Source organism: Thalassophryne amazonica, chromosome 5 (assembly GCF_902500255.1).
Source record: "Thalassophryne amazonica chromosome 5, fThaAma1.1, whole genome shotgun sequence".
Lineage (NCBI taxonomy): Eukaryota > Metazoa > Chordata > Actinopteri > Batrachoidiformes > Batrachoididae > Thalassophryne > Thalassophryne amazonica.
The window spans coordinates 6,283,074-6,303,530 of NC_047107.1; the positions used below are offsets into that span (position 1 = coordinate 6,283,074).

General features: G+C 41.9%; 2 protein-coding genes across 2 annotated transcripts in view; one reads left to right on the forward strand and one right to left on the reverse strand.

Annotated features, from left to right (window-relative positions):
* The window catches only part of si:ch211-170d8.2 (uncharacterized protein LOC571755 homolog), a 33,343-nt gene extending 18,424 nt beyond the window's left edge, over nucleotides 1-14,919 (forward strand). The window contains exon 5 of the transcript XR_004560608.1: nucleotides 14,908-14,919. The gene's annotated coding sequence lies outside the window, so the exon portion shown is untranslated. The remainder of the gene's footprint in view (nucleotides 1-14,907) is intronic.
* mlec (malectin) overlaps nucleotides 4,134-20,457 on the reverse strand; it is a 41,077-nt gene continuing 24,753 nt past the window's right edge. Inside the window, exons 3-6 of the mRNA XM_034169689.1 lie at nucleotides 15,717-15,895; nucleotides 14,937-15,113; nucleotides 5,922-5,979; nucleotides 4,134-5,822 (exon numbers count right to left, since the gene is read on the reverse strand). Of these exons, the coding sequence (XP_034025580.1) occupies nucleotides 5,578-5,822; nucleotides 5,922-5,979; nucleotides 14,937-15,113; nucleotides 15,717-15,895 (659 nt within the window). The 3' untranslated portion in view covers nucleotides 4,134-5,577. The remainder of the gene's footprint in view (nucleotides 5,823-5,921; nucleotides 5,980-14,936; nucleotides 15,114-15,716; nucleotides 15,896-20,457) is intronic.

Below are 20,457 nucleotides of genomic sequence, written 5' to 3' on the forward strand. Positions count from 1 at the left end.
GCGGTGGTCTGAAGTGAGACGCTGAGGCCTAATACAGACCACGTGTTTGTGTCCACCAAACCACAGCTTCTTCAAACGGAATGAAAATCCAGCTCGAAACACGTTCAAAAACTAAACGATGTGATACGAGCGAACAGTGGCGCCACCTGAAGGCAAACGATACAAAAGTACAAATAGATTCAATAATTCAAGACAACAAAGACAACGAAGAAAAAACAAACAAAAACACAAAGGACATGTTTTTACAACAGTGCAAAGTGTCACACCAATAAAATACAACAGTTAAAATTTAACACAACAGATCCTGAGGCAAAGAATTCAAACGTTCAAAATCAAAAATCTCCATCTGAACCCAACTGATTTAAATTATAATCCACCCCACTGATCAATAATCTCATGTTTTGTCGTCCCTTGACAGGAGAGAAACTCCACAGCTGCTCACACACACACACACACACACACACACACACACACACACACACACACACACACACACACACACACACACAGAGCCGTGCACAGCTTAAATACGACTCAGAAGTTAACCAACAACCCAAAAACTCAAGTGGCACCAACATCGAGTGCCGTCATTAAACTAAACAGAAAGAAGACCGGAGGAGAGGCGAGGATATGAAACCAGACTCAGGTCCATAAGTATCTGGACATCAAGAGCCGTCCTTATTCCAGGTGTCCCAGCAGCATACTGGAACTCAAAGCAAACCACAAAACACACAAACAGGTCCAAAAGTATTGAGACAGAGACCTGGTGTTGAACACGAACATTTTCTTGGACTTCACTGACATCAATCATTAAGAAATTCAAACCGTACTTTGTGGTCAATCTGCCTGGACGAGGCAGTTCACAGGAACCGAGTGACTGCACAAGAAGTGAGGGAAGCCATCAAGATACCCCTGAAGTTAACAAACACTGCAGTGTGCAGAGTTTCTCCAATCACAGCCACAGAAGCTTATAACTCCTCTAAGCTCTGTAGGTGTCTTGGTGGCTTCCCTCACTAGTTACAATCACGGTGTTAAAGAAGCATTACATGTCGCCCCCCCCAAAATTAGTATTTTAAAAATAAAAGTTACAGGTGCAAAGACCAGGTGGACTTAAACATGTGGCAGTGATCTGGATCGACCTCAGACTTCAGATCCATTGAACAAAAAACCCCTTACATTTTATGAAGGGACTCATTTGTCCACATCATGTTGCTTCTTCAAAAACAGGAGACCATTTCTCAATACAACTGCGCCACCCACCAGGAAACTGTCAGAGAAAACACAGAAGATTCATGACGAGAAACAAAAACAACTCTCAGCTGCAAATCATTTCAACAATTTCCACAACTTTTTGATATTTGATTTGTGAAGTGAGTCGACGTCTTGTTTTTATTCACTCTCTCCACTCACATCAACACCAGAGGTGTCTTGTGCTGGTGAGCTGTGCAGTGTACTGTGAATCCAGTGGAATGGATGCTGATATTGTGGGTGGGGGGGGGTGACAAACTGTCCAGCTCCAGTATGCTGCTGTGGACGCCTACAAATATCCACAAATGGAACCCAGCCTATTAACCATGTGTAATTTGGCAACAGAGACACCAGCAGGAGGGTCAGGGGATATTTAAGACACCTTTGTTAAAGATCCCACAATGTCCTAGGAGTCGAGCTAAGGTAAAGTCCAGAAATAAAGAGCAACCCAACAAAGCTGCTTTTCAGACAGCACAGAAAGCAAACAGGTGAGAGGTGAGATGCAGAAAGACACAAGAAGCGGTTCCCAGGATGCTCTACTCAGGACACGTAGCACCAAAACAAAACAAAAAAAAAAAGCCAAACTGTCAACAACAAGGCCGGTTCTGAGGTGTACGAGTGCGTGTGGCTCTATAAGATCTGATCTTAAACATTTCCTTTTTGTGCTTTATACGCTCATAAAAGAGGAAGAAACCACGCCCACAATACTCAGGGGTCCATTCAGGTTTGAATTTTTCAGAGTATTTTGGCCAGTGCTGGTTTTTGGCAGTTAGTTGACTTCTGCTCCACACCCAGAAGGCAGCAGGGCCTGAAGTGGGACGATGTCATGTGGGGGCTTGGGCAGGTCCACCTCACGGTTCCTTTACAAAATGGTGACCATTTGGGCTGGACCCCTAAATGCCACTTTGGCTCCACAGATTCTGAACTGGAACATCAACCAGAACTTTTTCAAAAAATAAAGCAGTGAGTGTGACACATTCTTGACACATTTTAGCTCTAAATGTGAACTGGAGCAGCCGGTTCTTAGACAATACACACCGTATTTTCACAGAGTATAAGTCCCTGTTTAGGATTTTTAAAAAGTTTTTAATATATTCAAAATTCACATATTCATTATTATTAAGAATAAAAATAAGTACTTATTTCAAAGCAAGGGTGGTGGTCAAGTGGGCCTGTTTCCAGTGTGGAAGGATCCCAGTTCAAGATCATCCCTGTCCAGTTTCCAGGTAACATGACGCTGCATCAGTGAGGACATGTGGCATAAAACCCTGCAGTAAATCAACAGGCTGCAGTGACCCCGAGTGAAAGAAAGGAGGCACTTAATCCCAAATTAAAGCTGTACAGCCTTTCAAATTTCACTAAACTGACAAAACTTAGTTTCTCCTGAAATCCAACAGTTATAACATTGAAATATGCTACAAAATTAGGGCTCATTTTAATGGAGACAGCATATTTATCTGAGGGAATTTCATAAGGAATATTTAATTTTCCTTTTAATGCCGTCTGCAGACGGGTGTACATGTGCACATTCATGAGGTTTGAAATTAGCTTTGACTTCGTGTAACACACGTACATAAGGCGTGTACACTGACATCCGTAAGATGTCAGTGTGTCACTTCAGAGGTATCTGGTTACAAAAACAGCATTTTTTTTTTTTTAATTTACAAGTGTTTACTTCTCCCTGATTTATGGTAGAGAACATTCAATTCACAGGCAACAACTCTGATGGACAGTCCTGCAGTCAACATGCCAATTCCACGCTTCTTCAAAACTTGCAACATCTGTGGCATTGTGCTGTGTGTTAAAACTGAACATTTCAAAGTGGCATTTTACTGTAGCCAGCCTAAGGCACACCTGTGCAATAATCATACTGTCTAATCAGTATCTTGATATGCCACACCTGTGAGGTGGGATGGATTATCTCAGCAAAAGAGAAGTGCTCACTAACACAGATTTAGACAGATTTATGAACAATATTTGAGAGAAATAGGTCTTTTGTGTACGTAGAAAATTTTTGAGATCTTCGAGTTCAGCTGAAAAATGGGAGCAAAAACAAAAGTGTTGCATTGATATTTTTGTTCAGTGTATATGCTTGTATATGCACTGTTTTTGGCCAGTTGGCTTACCTTATCACAGGTATGTCACCGTGCCTCTCTAATTGGCTGCCACCCAGCAGCCCTTGCGCAAGTCAGAGGTAGACCCCACATGATCTATAACATCACTATCATAGACTGATGGGTCACTACCGTAAGTAGTTCAAGGTCATGTGCAGTTTTGAAATTTTCTATTTCAGGGGAATTATTTATACATTCTTTCCAGACAACTCAAATTTTGATCATAGTGTCAATATATTATGAATCCCCTATTTAAAGGCCAATAAATTTATAGTGGAGCCAAGGAAATTTCTTTTTAGACTTAAATTGTGTAAAATTGAAAGGCTGTACAGCTTTAAAGACCTGACTTTAAAAAAACAACCAAAAAATGAACTAATGTTCACCTGCATCAAATAACATCCAATATGTTGTCCATCACACAGTCATTTGTTCATTCTGTGCATTTTTTTTAATAACTTAAGCTATTTACCACAAGCTGAGTGCTTCCTGTCCTGTGTTTGCTTCTTCATTCACATCCATCTGATGGCTCCATCTATACAAACTGCAGCAAATAATATCCAACATGTCATCCAACACACATTTATTTGTCCACCTTGGTTACTTATGGAAAGTCCTTCTGTTAAGTAACATCACATGCTGTTTTGCGCATGTGTGCTACACTGTGGTCCTGTTTTGTTAAACTAACCTCTATGGAACTAGTGTAGTAGAAAGCAAGTTCTACATATAGAAAAAGTAAAACTTATGTTCCCCCCCCTCAAGAGGCTTTTTCGGACAGATTTTAACTTATACTCTGGAAAATATGGTAACTAAAGCTCAAGACTCATCACCGATATTCAGCTTGAAATCACAATTTTAACTAATGTCCTGAAGTTAAAGAAACAACTACAAACATCACAATTTGTCACTAATGTGAAAAGTGCCAAATATTTTCATCCTCAAAAACAAAATCAATAAAATATTCCCATTTTTCCCACAACTGCATCACAATGTCCAATTCAAGAAGATTTGCCCAATTAAAAAAAAAAAAAAAATCTTTGGAGGAACCAAATGGCCAAAGATGCATAATTAAGGAAAGGTCGAACAAACAGTGAGCTGAAGACGTCGATTCAGCTTCAGCATCTCACCTGTGGGGAGAAAAACTACAGCGTCACCTGACCACCTGTTAACGTGCCAAAAACCTCAATGCCGTGGTCTCGTGTTCCGACACCACGGTATCAGTACACCATGCATGTGTGTTTCTTCCTTCTACGAGCCTTTTGAAAGTTATTCACATTATTTTTTCCAGGGATGTGCAGAAGACAAAAAAGCTTCACTACAATGAAGAAACCACAGGATCTGATGCTTGCATGAGGACAAGGAATTGATCGATCGGTTGCTGGCCGTAGAAAGAAGAAAACACACGGAGGCTTCTGTAAGCCCACAGGTGGTCCACAGTGAAGCACGCTTCCGCCTTCTCTCAGGCTACAGAAAACACAATCCTGACTTGTGACTGCTGTTGACTAGACGCTTGTTATGGGGCTGAACTACATTATCTACCGAAGTGATTCAGGAAGGCAAGCTGGTTTAGACAGGAAGTGAGGCCAGCAGCTGCTTCAACTGTTTCTCCTTTTGGCGACACGTCTGACAAATGACAACGTGCTGAAGTACAAGTGGGTGGAAAAACAAAACTGCAAGCTGAGAAAAAACAAAAAACGGGACCCTCTTAAATAGCAGGCCGCACCTCCAATAACCGTTTATATCTGATGCACCAAATTCCATCAAATTCACCCATTTTAAGGTATCACTTCTGAGCAGACTCAGCAGGAGTGTGAAACTAAATGTGCTTCCTTGCTACACTCAGTACAAAACTTCTCATTTAGAAAATAGGCCCAAAGTTCTCCTGCACGTCCTTCAGCTGCTCAAACCGTGATGACCGGTGTGGCGACCTGTGTGAAAATAGTTAAAACCATTCAAATAAGTGGATGCAAAACAACCAAGACGCACACAGCACACACTTTCTACACAGCCTTTGATGTCGTCGACCACACAGCGTGCTTCCTGGCACAGTAGCTTTCTGAGACGCTGCCATCTCTTTGTCCTCCGCCAGGATGATTTTTCTCACTCTCTCCTGCACTGTTGCTATCACTCTGACCCCTCCCTCCTCCTCCTGCCCTCCTCGTAGTCCCTGGTTCCTCTTGGCCTCCTGACTTCTCCTCGACCAATAGTTCAGTTTCACTCAGAGTCGACAGAGGCAGAACAGCGTGGGAATGAACACCCCGAATGCCACCAGGATGGGAAACATTAAACTGCTGTTGTCGGCTGCATACGGATTTGGTGTTCGGGGACCAGACTGAACCCTGGGCTTGGAACCTGGTGAGATCTTCTTACCACCTTCCTCACCTCCTTCACTTTCATCTTCATCATCATAGTCTTCTCCTTCAGGCTTCTCCAGACCAGGGTGAGGCTGAAGTTTTGGTACATCTGCAAAGGTGAGAGAAGAACACGCTTAAGGTCAAAAGTGACGCTAAAGCGCTGAAGTGGGACATAACGGTGCGAGACCTGATGTCTCAAAAGACTCACCCTCTAAAGTCCCCTTCATGACATAAAGAGCGCAGATCTTTGGGTTGTCATAGTAACCCTGATGAAAAGAGAACAAGCCAAGGTCAGAATGTTGAAGATGGAGAACATAAACTTGACTTTCTCCCATAATGCCGCAGTGAATGATCTCAAACCAGGGCCATGGGTCTTTGTATGTGGATCACCTCGTTTGTCAGATTGACATTCTGGTGTGATACCGGATCTTTTGGTTCTTTTAAAAGATGCTGCATTGGTTGTCAGAGCAACAAAAATAAACTTGCATGGGATCAAATTTGTTTAAAGGGAACAACCGGCACCGTTTCAGGAAAACTGTCCAACGGGTGGCTGCACCAGTCTGGTTTAACACACTGGCTGTGACCATAATGATGGTCTGATGAAGAAGATTAAGTCCTCGTATATCCGAGGCCCGTTGGTGCTGCTTCTTATCTCCACATTCAGTTGTGTGAAGTGGACGAGAGGTCTGTGACTCCCCACGGACAGGACACCGGTCCATCTCAGGTTACTCTCCCAACCACGGCTGGTACCCCGTGATACCTGTGCCCCCAAATTTACCTCACATTGTTTAAGGATGTATAAAAATGGGACAACCACACCACACCACAGCAACAGTGGAATAAAAAGTCACTCTTTTTCAAATGATCTTGGCCTCGGACAGTGGACTCATCTCTGTGCTTGTTCTGTTAGACCTCAGTGCTGCTTTTGATACTGTTGACCATAAAATTTATTACAGAGATTAGAGCATGCCGTAGGTATTAAAGGCACTGCGCTGCGGTGGTTTGAATCATATTTGTCTAATAGATTACAATTTGTTCATGTAAATGGGGAATCTTCTTCACAGACTAAAGTTAATTATGGAGTTCCACAAGGTTCTGTGCTAGGACCAATTTTATTCACTTTATACATGCTTCCCTTAGGCAGTATTATTAGACGGTATTGCTTAAATTTTCATTGTTACACAGATGATACCCAGCTTTATCTATCCATGAAGCCAGAGGACACACACCAATTAGCTAAACTGCAGGATTGTCTTACAGACATAAAGACATGGATGACCTCTAGTTTCCTGCTTTTAAACTCAGATAAAACTGAAGTTATTGTACTTGGCCCCACAAATCTTAGAAACATGGTGTCTAACCAGATCCTTACTCTGGATGGCATTACCATGACCTCTAGTAATACTGTGAGAAATCTTGGAGTCATTTTTGATCAGGATATGTCATTCAAAGCGCATATTAAACAAATATGTAGGACTGCTTTTTTGCATTTACGCAATATCTCTAAAATTAGAAAGGTCTTGTCTCAGAGTGATGCTGAAAAACTAATTCATGCATTTATTTCCTCTAGGCTGGACTATTGTAATTCATTATTATCAGGTTGTCCTAAAAGTTCCCTAAAAAGCCTTCAGTTAATTCAAAATGCTGCAGCTAGAGTACTAACGGGGACTAGAAGGAGAGAGCATATCTCACCCATATTGGCCTCTCTTCATTGGCTTCCTGTTAATTCTAGAATAGAATTTAAAATTCTTCTTATTACTTATAAGGTTTTGAATAATCAGGTCCCATCTTATCTTAGGGACCTCGTAGTACCATATCACCCCAATAGAGTGCTTCGCTCTCAGACTGCAGGCTTACTTGTAGTTCCTGGGGTTTGTAAGAGTAGAATGGGAGGCAGAGCCTTCAGCTTTCAGGCTCCTCTCCTGTGGAACCAGCTCCCAATTCAGATCAGGGAGACAGACACCCTCTCTACTTTTAAGATTAGGCTTAAAACTTTCCTTTTTGCTAAAGCTTATAGTTAGGGCTGGATCAGGTGACCCTGAACCATCCCTTAGTTATGCTGCTATAGACGTAGACTGCTGGGGGGTTCCCATGATGCACTGTTTCTTTCTCTTTTTGCTCTGTATGCATCACTCTGCATTTAATCATTAGTGATCGATCTCTGCTCCCCTCCACAGCATGTCTTTTTCCTGGTTCTCTCCCTCAGCCCCAACCAGTCCCAGCAGAAGACTGCCCCTCCCTGAGCCTGGTTCTGCTGGAGGTTTCTTCCTGTTAAAAGGGAGTTTTTCCTTAGCCAAGTGCTTGCTCACAGGGGGTCGTTTTGACCGTTGGGGTTTTACATAATTATTGTATGGCCTTGCCTTACAATATAAGGCGCCTTGGGGCAACTGTTTGTTGTGATTTGGCGCTATATAAAAAAAATTGATTGATTGATTGATTTATAAGGAAAAGACAAAACAACTGCAAATGTAGACAGTTCTCAGGTTAATATACCTCAAGTTTAGTAAGTAATGAATTGTAAGAAGGATTAAAAATCATTTGAATGTGAAAGTATTCATTGAAAGTTACGTAAAATAGTTACGAAAAAAGAGCAACACAAAGTGTGGCACACGGCCCCGTTCATATGCTAATTCAGTGTACGGTTGTCTAGTCAAGGTGAAATTGACATTATTTCCAGAGCAAATGATGGAACCAGGGCTGTGAAATGAAAATTGTGAAATCTGAGGAAAATTCGCAGGGGGTAGATTGTAGAATATTTAAAAAAAAATCAGGGTAAAATATCAATAATATACCTTATAGTAAAAAGCCACACATTCTTGTGTAAATTCCTGTAAATCCACTCAAAGCCACAATGTCTTTTTTCCCATGAAAAAAGTCTACATTAATAAAAACTAATTTACACTGTTGTGTAAATTCATGTAGCCTAAATTCATTCAAAGCCACAATGTCTTTTTTTCAATCAAAGAAAGTCTAGATTAATGAAAGAAAAAAAGGCACAATCTTTTCTGAAATTCTGTTTGAACAGCACAATGTTTATTTTCCAGAGAGAGAGAAAAAATTCTTACCAGTTCGCTTTTCCCGTTTATCTTTCAGGTGTGTTGATGAAGCCAGCAACAATTCCACGGATTCTTGTCCTTACCACACTTTTTCAAAATGTCTTTCTCACCATCTTCGCTCTGTCTGATGTCGCTCCGTGACACAGACATGCTGCAAAATTCTTCTTTTAAAAACTTGAAAGTTCTAAAAGTCTGTGATGTCCACATGCTACATTCAGCTAGCTTTGCACAGGAGCCACACAGCATCACCGCAGCAACCAACCAGTCCCGCTTTACGACAACTGTCGTAACAGCCAGGCTTTCAGTGGCATTTATTTTCCTCGAAACTCCGCAGATGCTAGGAAACTGATTTGTATCTGTAACACACAGATCAGTGTCCACGGACTTATAAAACTTGCATGATGTCGTAAAAAAAGAGAATGCTTTGCAATAAGCATTTTAAAAACTCAGTAACGATCACAATTAAAGAGTACAACACTGACACACCCGCACCCCTCCCCATGATGAAATCTGCGGAATTCCGTGGATCCGCGGAGTCTTCACAGCCCTGGATGGAACCTGGTATTGTGAAAGATTTGCATTTATAATTTATATGTTGTATACCGAGTCCTGTTTTCAAAAGGACACACCCCAAACACATTACCAACAAATGGTTTCTTCACTTATTAGATGGGAGCTAAACTCAAGATAGAGTCTGTAGTGGCCATACTGGATAACAGACAAAGACCATTTTCAAAAGGATACTTCCCCCAATACAAAACCACCAACGTTTCAATCACACAGTGTGCAGGCGGCTGCCCGGACAGATGGATGGGGTGAAAACATGATGTCCCCTCAACTTCGCTGATTGGGGGCATAATAACAAGCCTCAGTTCACAACCACAAAGCAGCTGTAATACCAGACCACATGTCAGTACTGAGCTGAAACAGTAATTTCATGAAAACGGTGACTGAGAGGATACGCCCGTCACAAACAGCTGACGTCCTAAATTTATTACACTATGATTAAACGGCATAAGTACAAACGTGGTGCAGGTAGATTCTTGCTGAACCAGAGGAGAAAACAAACACTCGTGCCTGAAATATTTCAGCAGGTCGAAATTGTTATAGGTCTGAAAATAAACAAACAAAACAACCCAGCAAAGCAGGTCATGGAGCCAGAAATATAAAGGGTCACTACAGGAAAAAGAAAAAAAAAGAAACCTTAAAACTCTGTTATATATGCCAGCTTTCTGAATTATGCCACCCTGCAGTTGTAAGAAGCAGCCTTGCGATCTTGCGCAACCCACTGATGACTACCGGTGCACCGTAATGTCAACAAAGACCAGAGACCCTGAGCAGAGCACGGCTCAGACAGTCCTCTGGAAGCCCCACATCAGTCAGTCCAGCTGTCCGCATGATGTAAAGCTGAATCTGCTGGAATATGAGATATGTGGCAAGTACGCTGTAGCAGTTGTTTCTAATTTATGCTGATAACAGGAAACTTTGTCCACAGGAAGAAGTGAGGTGAATCATTTACAGGCGCAGTTCCACACAGGCGCCATCACAAGTCCGGCTGTCTGGAGCTTCAGCCCAGGGGCCTCTTGTACAAAGGCTACGTATGCACAAAAACGTAGCGTACGTCCGTCTCCACGCTAACGTTCAGATATATAAAAAATTAAATGACCGTGGAAATGTGCGTCATGCAAAAATCCTGGCTGTCAGGTTTCTACAGCTTTTGGTCCACTGGTGACACATAGAGGGAAAACATGAAGTCATCAGAGCGATGTGCACATCAGAGACACACTGATGAGTGATTAAGACACCCACGTGTTTGCAATTATATGGGTGAATATAAAAGCATGCGCAAAGCGATGATTAAAATGGCACTAACAGTGGCTGTGTAGGCGTTTTTAGAGGACCTTGCAAATGGTGCAATCCGACATGAGCGAGTATTCAGGGAACGCAAGGATTTACTTGCAAATGACGACAATTGGCTCATAAACCGATTTTGTTTACTGAGGTCACTGTTACTGGAGTTGTGCACAGAACTGCGGATGGCCAAGAGCACAATATGGCGAGGAGCCAGGGGTTGTCTGTGCCCACACAGGTGCTGACCACACTGGGCTTCCTGGCAACAGGGGCATTCCAGCGAGAGCTGGTCGATCAGTCAGGAGTGTGCCAGTCAACCTTGAGCTGAGTCATGCCAGCTGTGTGAACACAATCATCTGAATGTCATCCAGGTACATCACATTCCCAAACAATGCTGTTGAACAGGCCGACATTAAAGCACAATCTTCAGTGAGAGCTGGTTTCTCTAATATACTCAGAGCTATCGACTGCACACAGTTTGCCATAAAGGCACCATCATATGATGAATTTGTTTTTGTTAATTGGAAACATTTTCATTCCATCTATGTTCAAATCATATGTGATGCGCAAATGCATTGGTTTGGGAACAGGCTAGAAGCTGGCACAGTGCGCGATGGGTGGCTGCATGGGTAAGTAGTTTATTCATGTAACTGCACCGAACAAAAACCAGCATGGCCACATTTGAGCACGTGCACATTCAAATATGTTTTTTGTTACTACTGTTAGTGTTTTCTTTTTCTTGATGGTGAAACAAGAGCTGAAGATTCTTAACAGGCCCCCGATTGTCTCCGTGTTCAGTATTTATCAATAAACGCATGGTAAAGTCGTGTGTGTCACACACTGTCAGCCGGCGCACCTAATATCTTAACTTCCATGTGTGTGCGCTGGTCTGAACTAACAGGGGTCTCACACACACACACACACACACACACACACACACACACACACACACACACACACACACACACACACACACACACACACACACACACACACACACACACACACACACACACACACTAACATTTCTCCAATTTTATGTTTATTCTATTTGACAGGGTACTAAATAAACTATCCCTGTGTGTCTCCGCATCATGTCCAGTCATCTGTAGCTCAGACTCGGTAAAATTTCTTTTGTGTTCATGATGACTGATTTGACAGAGTGGGGATTCCCAGCTCCCAGGACCTATTTACAGCTGTATATAAAAGTTTGGGCACCCCTGATGATTTCCATGATTTTCCTTTATAAATCATTGGTTGTTTGGATCAGCAATTTCAGTTAAATATATCATATAGCAGACAAACACAGTGATATTTGAGAAGTGAAATGAAGTTCATAGGATTTACAGAAAGTGTGCAATAATTATTTAAACAAAATTAGGCAGGTGCATAAATTTGGGCACCCTTGTTGAAAGATCCAGCCCCGGCACAACTTCAACTTTGTCACTGATTCATGAACATTGTTCTCAAGAATCTGCTGATATTGACTGGAATCCATGTGACCCCCAACTTTAACAAGATTCCCAGTACCTGCACTGGCCACACAGCTGCATGATAGAAGCAGCTCCAAATTTTACTGCAGGCAGCAAGTGTTTTTCTTGGAAAGTTGTGTTCTTTTTCAGCCATCCATACTGCCCCTCGTTATGTCCAAATAACTCAGTTTTAGTTTCATCAGTCCACAGCAACTTATTCCACAATGAAGCTGGCTTGTCCAAATGTGCTTTAGCATACCTCAAGCGACTCTGTTTCTGGTGTGTACACAGAAAAGGCTTCTTCTGCATTACAGCATCATACAGTATCTCTGTGAAAAGTACGCCATCATACAGTATCTCTTTGTGCAAAGTACGCTGTATAGTTGAACGATGCACAGAGACACTATCTACAGCAAGATCATGTTGTATGTCTTTGGAGCAGGTCTGTGGGTTGACTATGACTGTTCTCACCATCCTTCGCTTTAGCTTAAATTTATGCACCTGCCTAATTTTGTTGAAATAATTATTGCACACTTTCTGTAAATACTAGAAACTTCATTTCACTTCTGAGTCCACTGAGTCCCAAGAGTTGTGTAAAAGAGGAGGCCTACGCCTTCATAAATTCAACTCAAATGAGGAAACAGCCCTCACCTGCCTAAAACCCTCAGAAAGAGCAGCAACATTTGTCTGTTATATGATATATTTAACTGAAATTTCTGACCCAGACAACCAATGATTTATAAAGGAAAATCAGGGGTGCCCAAACCTTTGCATACAACTGTACATGAATTCACATATTTAAATAGGGACATGTAAAGAGAGGAGACTGGTGTATATGCATGTGCGCTCAATTCCACATTGATTGAGATGCACAAACGGAACTTTACTGGATCCATGCGTACGCACACTTTGATACATCTGAATGTTTTTGTGCTTACTCCAGTTTCTGGATTTTGGCGTACGCCATGTTTCAGTAGGAAATCCTCACAAGTCTTTGTACATGAGGCCCCAGGTCCTCATGTACAAATGTTAATGCCAATATCAAACTCTGGCATGATGGCCATCAAATCAAAATCTGGCCATTAGAACTCAGTTATCGTCATATAAATTCTGAGCTACCACCTTCTGGCTGTGTGGAGACACTAGGGATGGGTATTGATAAGATTTTATTGATATCGATGCCATTATCGATTCCGCTTATTGAGCCGATTCCTTATCAATACCTCTTTTCTGTGTACTAAAAGTAGGCTTTACAGGTTTTCTATGTCAACAACATTTTAAATTGGTCACTGGATCCTAGATCTCTGGACATAAATAAAAATAAAATCTGTAGTTTTTGTCAAAAGCATTTCCTTTCAGACATTTTGGCATGAATGTCTCTCGATACCTCTGAGCTGAGCTCAGCTGGCTGCTGCACGTCAGCGCAGGATGTCTTGTTTTGGGAGGAAAAAAACGTTTTGATCGATTGCAATTTGTTTGTATTCCAACATTTGGAAAGAGGTGTCATTTGATTTAAACAGTGTTTCGCTTTGAAGTTATTAATTCCTACTGAACTCTATCGTTCTAACTTGACTCTGCAGAGAGCCACGCAGCGTTTGGAGCTGTGTGAACAGAACAGAGGACGATCCTCGTTTCTTTCTCGCAATAAAACAGGAGTCCCAGTTAGTGACATTAATCTGCACAAAAGTGACTCACGATTGACATATTCAGGGACGAAAGTGGTAAAAAACAAAAAAAAGGTGAAACCCAAAATTACCCCCCAACACCAGCCCGCACAAAAAAGTTTGAATTCTCGAGGCTCTGAAATGCAATCTGGGACTATTCCAGACAATAAACTGCAGTGAGTGCAGCATCCATTTTGGTGAGAGAGAGAAAAAAAAACAACTTTCCTTCTTCAAATTAGTATTCTGCTCGTACTAGGATGCAGCAGTTTTCTAGCTCGGCAGATAGTTCTGGAGGAAATTGCTTAAGAAAATAACAAATTGAAAATATGGTTTGAGTGAAACAAATTGTCATTAAACTTAAATAAAACAGGGATGAAGTGGAGGGGTAAGAGTCACTAGGTGTTCACAAGAAACATTTATTTCTATATTTATTTATTTATGTTCATTGTTAGTTGGTTTTATCTTTTCTTTTGTTTCATCGGGTTCTTTTTGTCGCTTTCTCTAAAATTGTAGCATTATTAGTTATTATGAGTTATTATTACTACGATTGTTCTTGTTGCTATTGTTATTAATATATGAATAAAAAAATACAATCTGACTCTTTTACGACAACGACCGCTGAGTCATTAATTATTATACAGAAAACAAATGCGCACACAACCTGCTGAGATGTGAACAGCTTAATGCTAACTTTAACATTAAAAATGCCATAGACATGCTAACGCGTTAGCATAAGTCTTGTTTTTAAGTTATAAAATACATCTATGAACTGTTTCAGAAGACCATAACAGGTTGGTTCAACATAAAAAAGGTAAATATTACTCACAGACATATGCGCTTTAGGGTTTTAGTGGTGAAAATTAAGATAAAGCAAAATAAAACAATGAATCAACAAAGCACCAGATCACTGCTTCGATTGGTTCAAGGTTCAAAGCAAAGCCGCGCTGCAGAAAAGTTGATTACAGACCCACTGCAGGGTCTGTAATCAACCACTGTGAAGGACCAATAAGGGAATCATTAGGCAAAAAGGTTATTGATGTCAGTGTATCGAATCATTTCTTAACAATACCCGAAAGGAATGGTTCTCGATACCCATCCCTAGGAGACACTGACATGAAGCAGCTCTTGCTGACTGTGAGGTGCCCAATGAGCCCAACTTACTCTCTTCAAAACAACTCACCTTCACAAACTCGATGCTGAGCTTGCCGTTGAAAGTGGACACTTCCCCCTGCACACTCAGCTTGCCCCTCCGAATAGTGAAGGGTACTATCTCATCATGCGCTGTGCTGTGACCCACACGGTCAAATATATCCAGGTCCTTCACCACCACGTGGCCATTTAGACGGATGTCAAAAACCTGCAATCAGCAAAATCATGATTAGCTTGCCCACCCTCATGGTGTCACATTTTGGATGCACTGATGGGTGTTTGAACAACTTCCAGTGAACAGTTTCAACACCATGCTAGTCCAAGCGTCAGGTAGGTTATCTGGACCACTTACAATCCAGCCTCAGTTTTACCATGGCCCACACAAAAATGTATCCTGGTCATCCCAGTGTGGCAACTGTAGCCAGTTCAGGGTCAATAAAGGATTCCACAGGGGTCAACATTTAAAAATGCTCACTCTGGAATCACTCTGAAAAGTAGACCACATGATTTGTCTGAACATAGGGATGCCAAAAAGGTATAGTTTGGATGAGCTATGACTGGATGCTATGGAGTAATGCACCCCAAGTTGGTCATCATACATTTTTTTTTTGTAGGGCGTGGTACTCTGAGGCTAGATTCCATGTGTTCGGCCACCTTAAGTGGAACTGCTTCGGTCAACATTGGCTTTGGGCTCATGAACAGTATCTGGAGTAGTACATACATTAAAAGCAAAAACTGCCAATAAATAAAACCACAACAAAAACAAACTTAAACAACGAAGACACAAACACAGTTTCGTGACACGCCGTACCTTTTGTTGTGACTGGGCAAAGTAAACCTCTGCATACTTCATAACTAGAATATAGTCTCCTTCCTCACGAATGGGAACGTCATATCCAAATGTGTCCTCATTGTAGCGCTCCGTTTGGTACAGAATCTGGTCTTCTGGAGTGGAGCGCAGGATTGGCAGGCGCACCCCGTAATCAGAAGCTTCAAAGAACAAAAGCAACAGGTTCAGAGTGAAACGCATTCATTTAAAAAAGAACATGAAGAGTCGAAGAAGTCGAGACTGAGACAACGAGCTAATGCCAGTTGTGTCAAACTACGAACACACACATATATACATACATATATATAAATACATACATATACACATACATACATACATATATCAAATCAATTTTATTTATATAACGCCAAATCACAACAAACAGTTGCCCCAAGGCGCTTTATATTGTAAGGCAAAGCCATACAATAATTACGGAAAAACCACAATGGTCAAAACGACCCCTTGTGAGCAAGCACTTGTTGACAGTGGGAAGGAAAAACTCCCTTTTAACAGGAAGAAACCTCCAGCAGAACCAGGCTCAGGTAGGGGCAGTCTTCTGCTGGGACTGGTTGGGGCTGAAGGAGAGAATCAGGAAAAAGACATGCTGTGGAGGGGAGCAGAGATCAAACACTAATGATTAAATGCAGAGTGGTGCATACAGAGCAAAAAGAGAAAGAAACACTCAGTGCATCATGGGAACCCCCCAGCAGTCTAAGTCTATAGCAGCATAACTAAGGGATGGTTCAGGGTCACCTGATCCAGCCCTAACTATAAGCTTTAGCAAAAAGGAAAGTTTTAAGCCTAATCTTAAAAGTAGAGAGGGTGTCTGTCTCCCTAATCCGAATTGGGAGCTGGTTCCAGAGGAGAGGAGCCTGAAAGCTGAAGGCTCTGCCTCCCATTCTACTCTTACAAACCCTAGGAACTACAAGTAAGCCTGCAGTCTGAGAGCGAAGCGCTCTATTGTGGTGATATGGTACTATGAGGTCCCTAAGATAAGATGGGACCTGATTATTCAAAACCTTATAAGTAAGAAGAAGAATTTTAAATTCTATTCTAGAATTAACAGGAAGCCAATGAAGAGAAGCCAATATGGGTGAAATATGCTCTCTCCTTCTAGTCCCTGTCAGTACTCTAGCTGCAGCATTTTGAATTAACTGAAGGCTTTTCAGGGAACTTTTAGGACAACCTGATAATAATGAATTACAATAGTCCAGCCTAGAGGAAATAAATGCATGAATTAGTTTTTCAGCATAACTCAGACAAGACCTTTCTAATTTTAGAGATATTGAGCAAATGCAAAAAAGCAGTCCTACATATTTGCTTAATATGCGCATTGAATGACATCCTGATCAAAAATGACTCCAAGATTTCTCACAGTATTACTAGAGGTCAGGGTAATGCCATCCAGAGTAAGGATCTGGTTAGACACCATGTTTCTAAGATTTGTGGGGCCAAGTACAATAACTTCAGTTTTATCTGAGTTTGAAAGCAGGAAATTAGAGGTCATCCATGTCTTTATGTCTGTAAGACAATCCTGCAGTTTAGCTAATTGGTGTGTGTCCTCTGGCTTCATGGATAGATAAAGCTGGGTATCATCTGCGTAACAATGAAAATTTAAGCAATGCTGTCTAATAATACTGCCTAAGGGAAGCATGTATAAAGTGAATAAAATTGGTCCTAGCACAGAACCTTGTGGAACTCCATAATTAACCTTAGTCTGTGAAGAAGATTCCCCATTTACATGAACAAATTGTAATCTATTAGATAAATATGATTCAAACCACTGCAGCGCAGTGCCTTTAATACCTATGGCATGCTCTAATCTCTGTAATAAAATTTTATGGTCAACAGTATCAAAAACCCCACTGAGTTCTAACAGAACAAGCACAGAGATGAGTCCACTGTCTGGGGCCATAAGAAGATCATTTGTAACCTTCACTAATGCTGTTTCTGTACTATGATGAATTCTAAACCCTGACTGAAACTCTTCAAATAGACCATTCCTCTGCAGATGATCAGTTACCTGTTTTACAACTACCCTTTCAAGAATTTTTGAGAGAAAAGGAAGGTTGGAGATTGGCCTATAATTAGCTAAGATAGCTGGGTCATGTGATGGCTTTTTAAGTAATGGTTTAATTACTGCCACCTTAAAAGCCTGTGGTACATAGCCAACTAATAAAGATAGATTGATCATATTTAAGACCGAAGCATTAATTAATGGTAGGGCTTCCTTGAGCAGCCTGGTAGGAATGGGGTCTAATAGACATGTTGATGGTTTGGAGGAAGTAACTAATGAAAATAACTCAGACAGAACAATCGGAGAGAAAGAGTCTAACCAAATACCGGCATCACTGAAAGCAGCCAAAGAGAACAATATGTCTTTGGGATGGTTATGAGTAATTTTTTCTCTAATAGTTAAAATTTTATTAGCAAAGAAAGTCATGAAGTGTTGACTCATTTAAACTAACATATTCATCCTGCTGTAACCAGGTTTCTGTAAGGCAGAATAAATCAATATGTTGATCAATTATTATATCATTTACTAACAGGGACTTAGAAGAGAGAGATCTAATGTTTAATAGACCACATTTAACTGTTTTAGTCTGTGGTGCAGTTGAAGGTGCTATATTATTTTTTCTTTTTGAATTTTTATGCTTAAATAGATTTTTGCTGGTTATTGGTGGTCTGGGAGCAGGCACCGTCTCTACGGGGATGGGGTAATGAGGAGATGGCAGGGGGAGAGAAGCTACAGAGAGGTGTGTAAGACTACAACTCTGCTTCCTGGTCCCAACCCTGGATAGTCACGGTTTGGAGGATTTAAGAAAATTGGCCAGATTTCTAGAAATGAGAGCTGCTCCATCCAAATTGGGATGGATGCCGTCTCTCCTAACAAGACCAGGTTTTCCCCAGAAGCTTTGCCAATTATCTATGAAGCCCACCTCATTTTTTGGACACCACTCAGACAGCCAGCAATTCAAGGAGAACATGCGGCTAAACATGTCACTCCCGGTCCGATTGGGGAGGGGCCCAGAGAAAATTACAGAGTCCGACATTGTTTTTGCAAAGTTACACACCGATTCAATGTTAATTTTAGTGACCTCTGATGGGTGTAATCGGGTGTCATTACTGCCGACGTGAATTACAATCTTACCAAATTTACGCTTAGCCCTAGCCAGCAGTTTCAAATTTCCTTCAATGTCGCCTGCTCTGGCCCCCGGAAGACAATTGACTATGGTTGCTGGTGTCGCTAACTTCACATTTCTCAAAAAGAGTCGCCAATAACCAGAGTTTGATCCTCGGTGGGTGTGTTGCCGAGTGGGGAAAAACGGTTAGAAATGTGAACTGGTTGGCGGTGTACACGGGGCTACTGTTTAGTACTACTCTTCCTCCTCACAGTCACCCAGTCGGCCTGCTTTCCCGGCTGCTCGGGATCTGCCGGAGGGGAACTAACGGCGGCTAAGCTACCTTGGTCCGCACCGACTACAGGGGCCTGGCCAGCTGTAGGATTTTCCACGGTGCGGAGCCGAGTCTCCAATTCGCCCAGCCTGGCCTCCAAAGCTATGAATAAGCTACACTTATTACAAGTACCATTACTGTTAAAGTAGGCCGAGGAATAACTAAACATTTCACACCCAGAGCAGAAAAGTGCGGGAGAGACAGGAGAAGCCACCATGCTAAACCGGCTAAGAGCTAGTAGCTGCGCTAAGCTAGCGGATTCCTAAAAACACACAAAGTGAATAATGTGTAAATAATTTAGAGGTGATTCAGCAGAGGGAGTGCTTTAGTTAAGGCACGTGAAGATTACACTGTGAAACAAATCGTTATCTAGTTAACTAGATCAATCTAACTGCGCAGATTAAAGAGCTAACAGATACAGCAAAACACAGCTGTGCTCCGGAACAGAAAGTGATACAATACCGCAGTGAGAGCCAACCACCAGTAGAGGCATATACACATACATATATACACATACATACACACATCAATCAATCAATCTTATTTACATAGCGCCAAATCACAACAAACAGCTGCCCCAAGGCTCTTTATATTGTAAGGCAAGGACATACAATAATTACGTCAAAACACCAACGGTCAAAACGACCCCCTGTAACCAAGCATTTGGCGACAGTGGGAAGGAAAAACTCCCCCCCAACAGGAAGAAACCTCCAGCAGAACCAGGCTCCCTGAGACAGGTCCGCGCGTCGGGACGCAGCCGGCGCGGCGGCAAAGGAAAAACACCTCCGTTTTGATAACCATTTGTAAAATCCAGGCGGCTTTTGATGACTTTCAGTGGAGTGAGTATATGAGAAATTGTTTAACAGCTGGACATGTTCCAACTTGTCCTTAAGGCTTCCAACGGAGGTGTTTTTCCTGTGGCGGAGGGTCGCGGCGGCTGCGAGCCGACGCTGCAATCCGACCGCACGTCTTTCATTAAAAAAATCTCCTTTAACAGTGGAATATCCGGATAAAATGCTGAAACCGACTTCTTCTGAAACTTCTCTGTTCTCTCACGACGTCCTGGATCAATAGAGCCTGAAATGTGGAGGTTTTCAGCTTGAAACAGGCTGACGATGGCGCCTGGGACCGCTGCGCGATGTCTCGCTCCGTGGGAAGTCCTTAAAGCGACAGTATCACCTCAAAATCTCTCATCAGCGGTTAAAATTTTCACCGAAAACCAGCTTAGTTTTTCGAACCGTGTCCACTTCGATGTGTCTCACAGGTT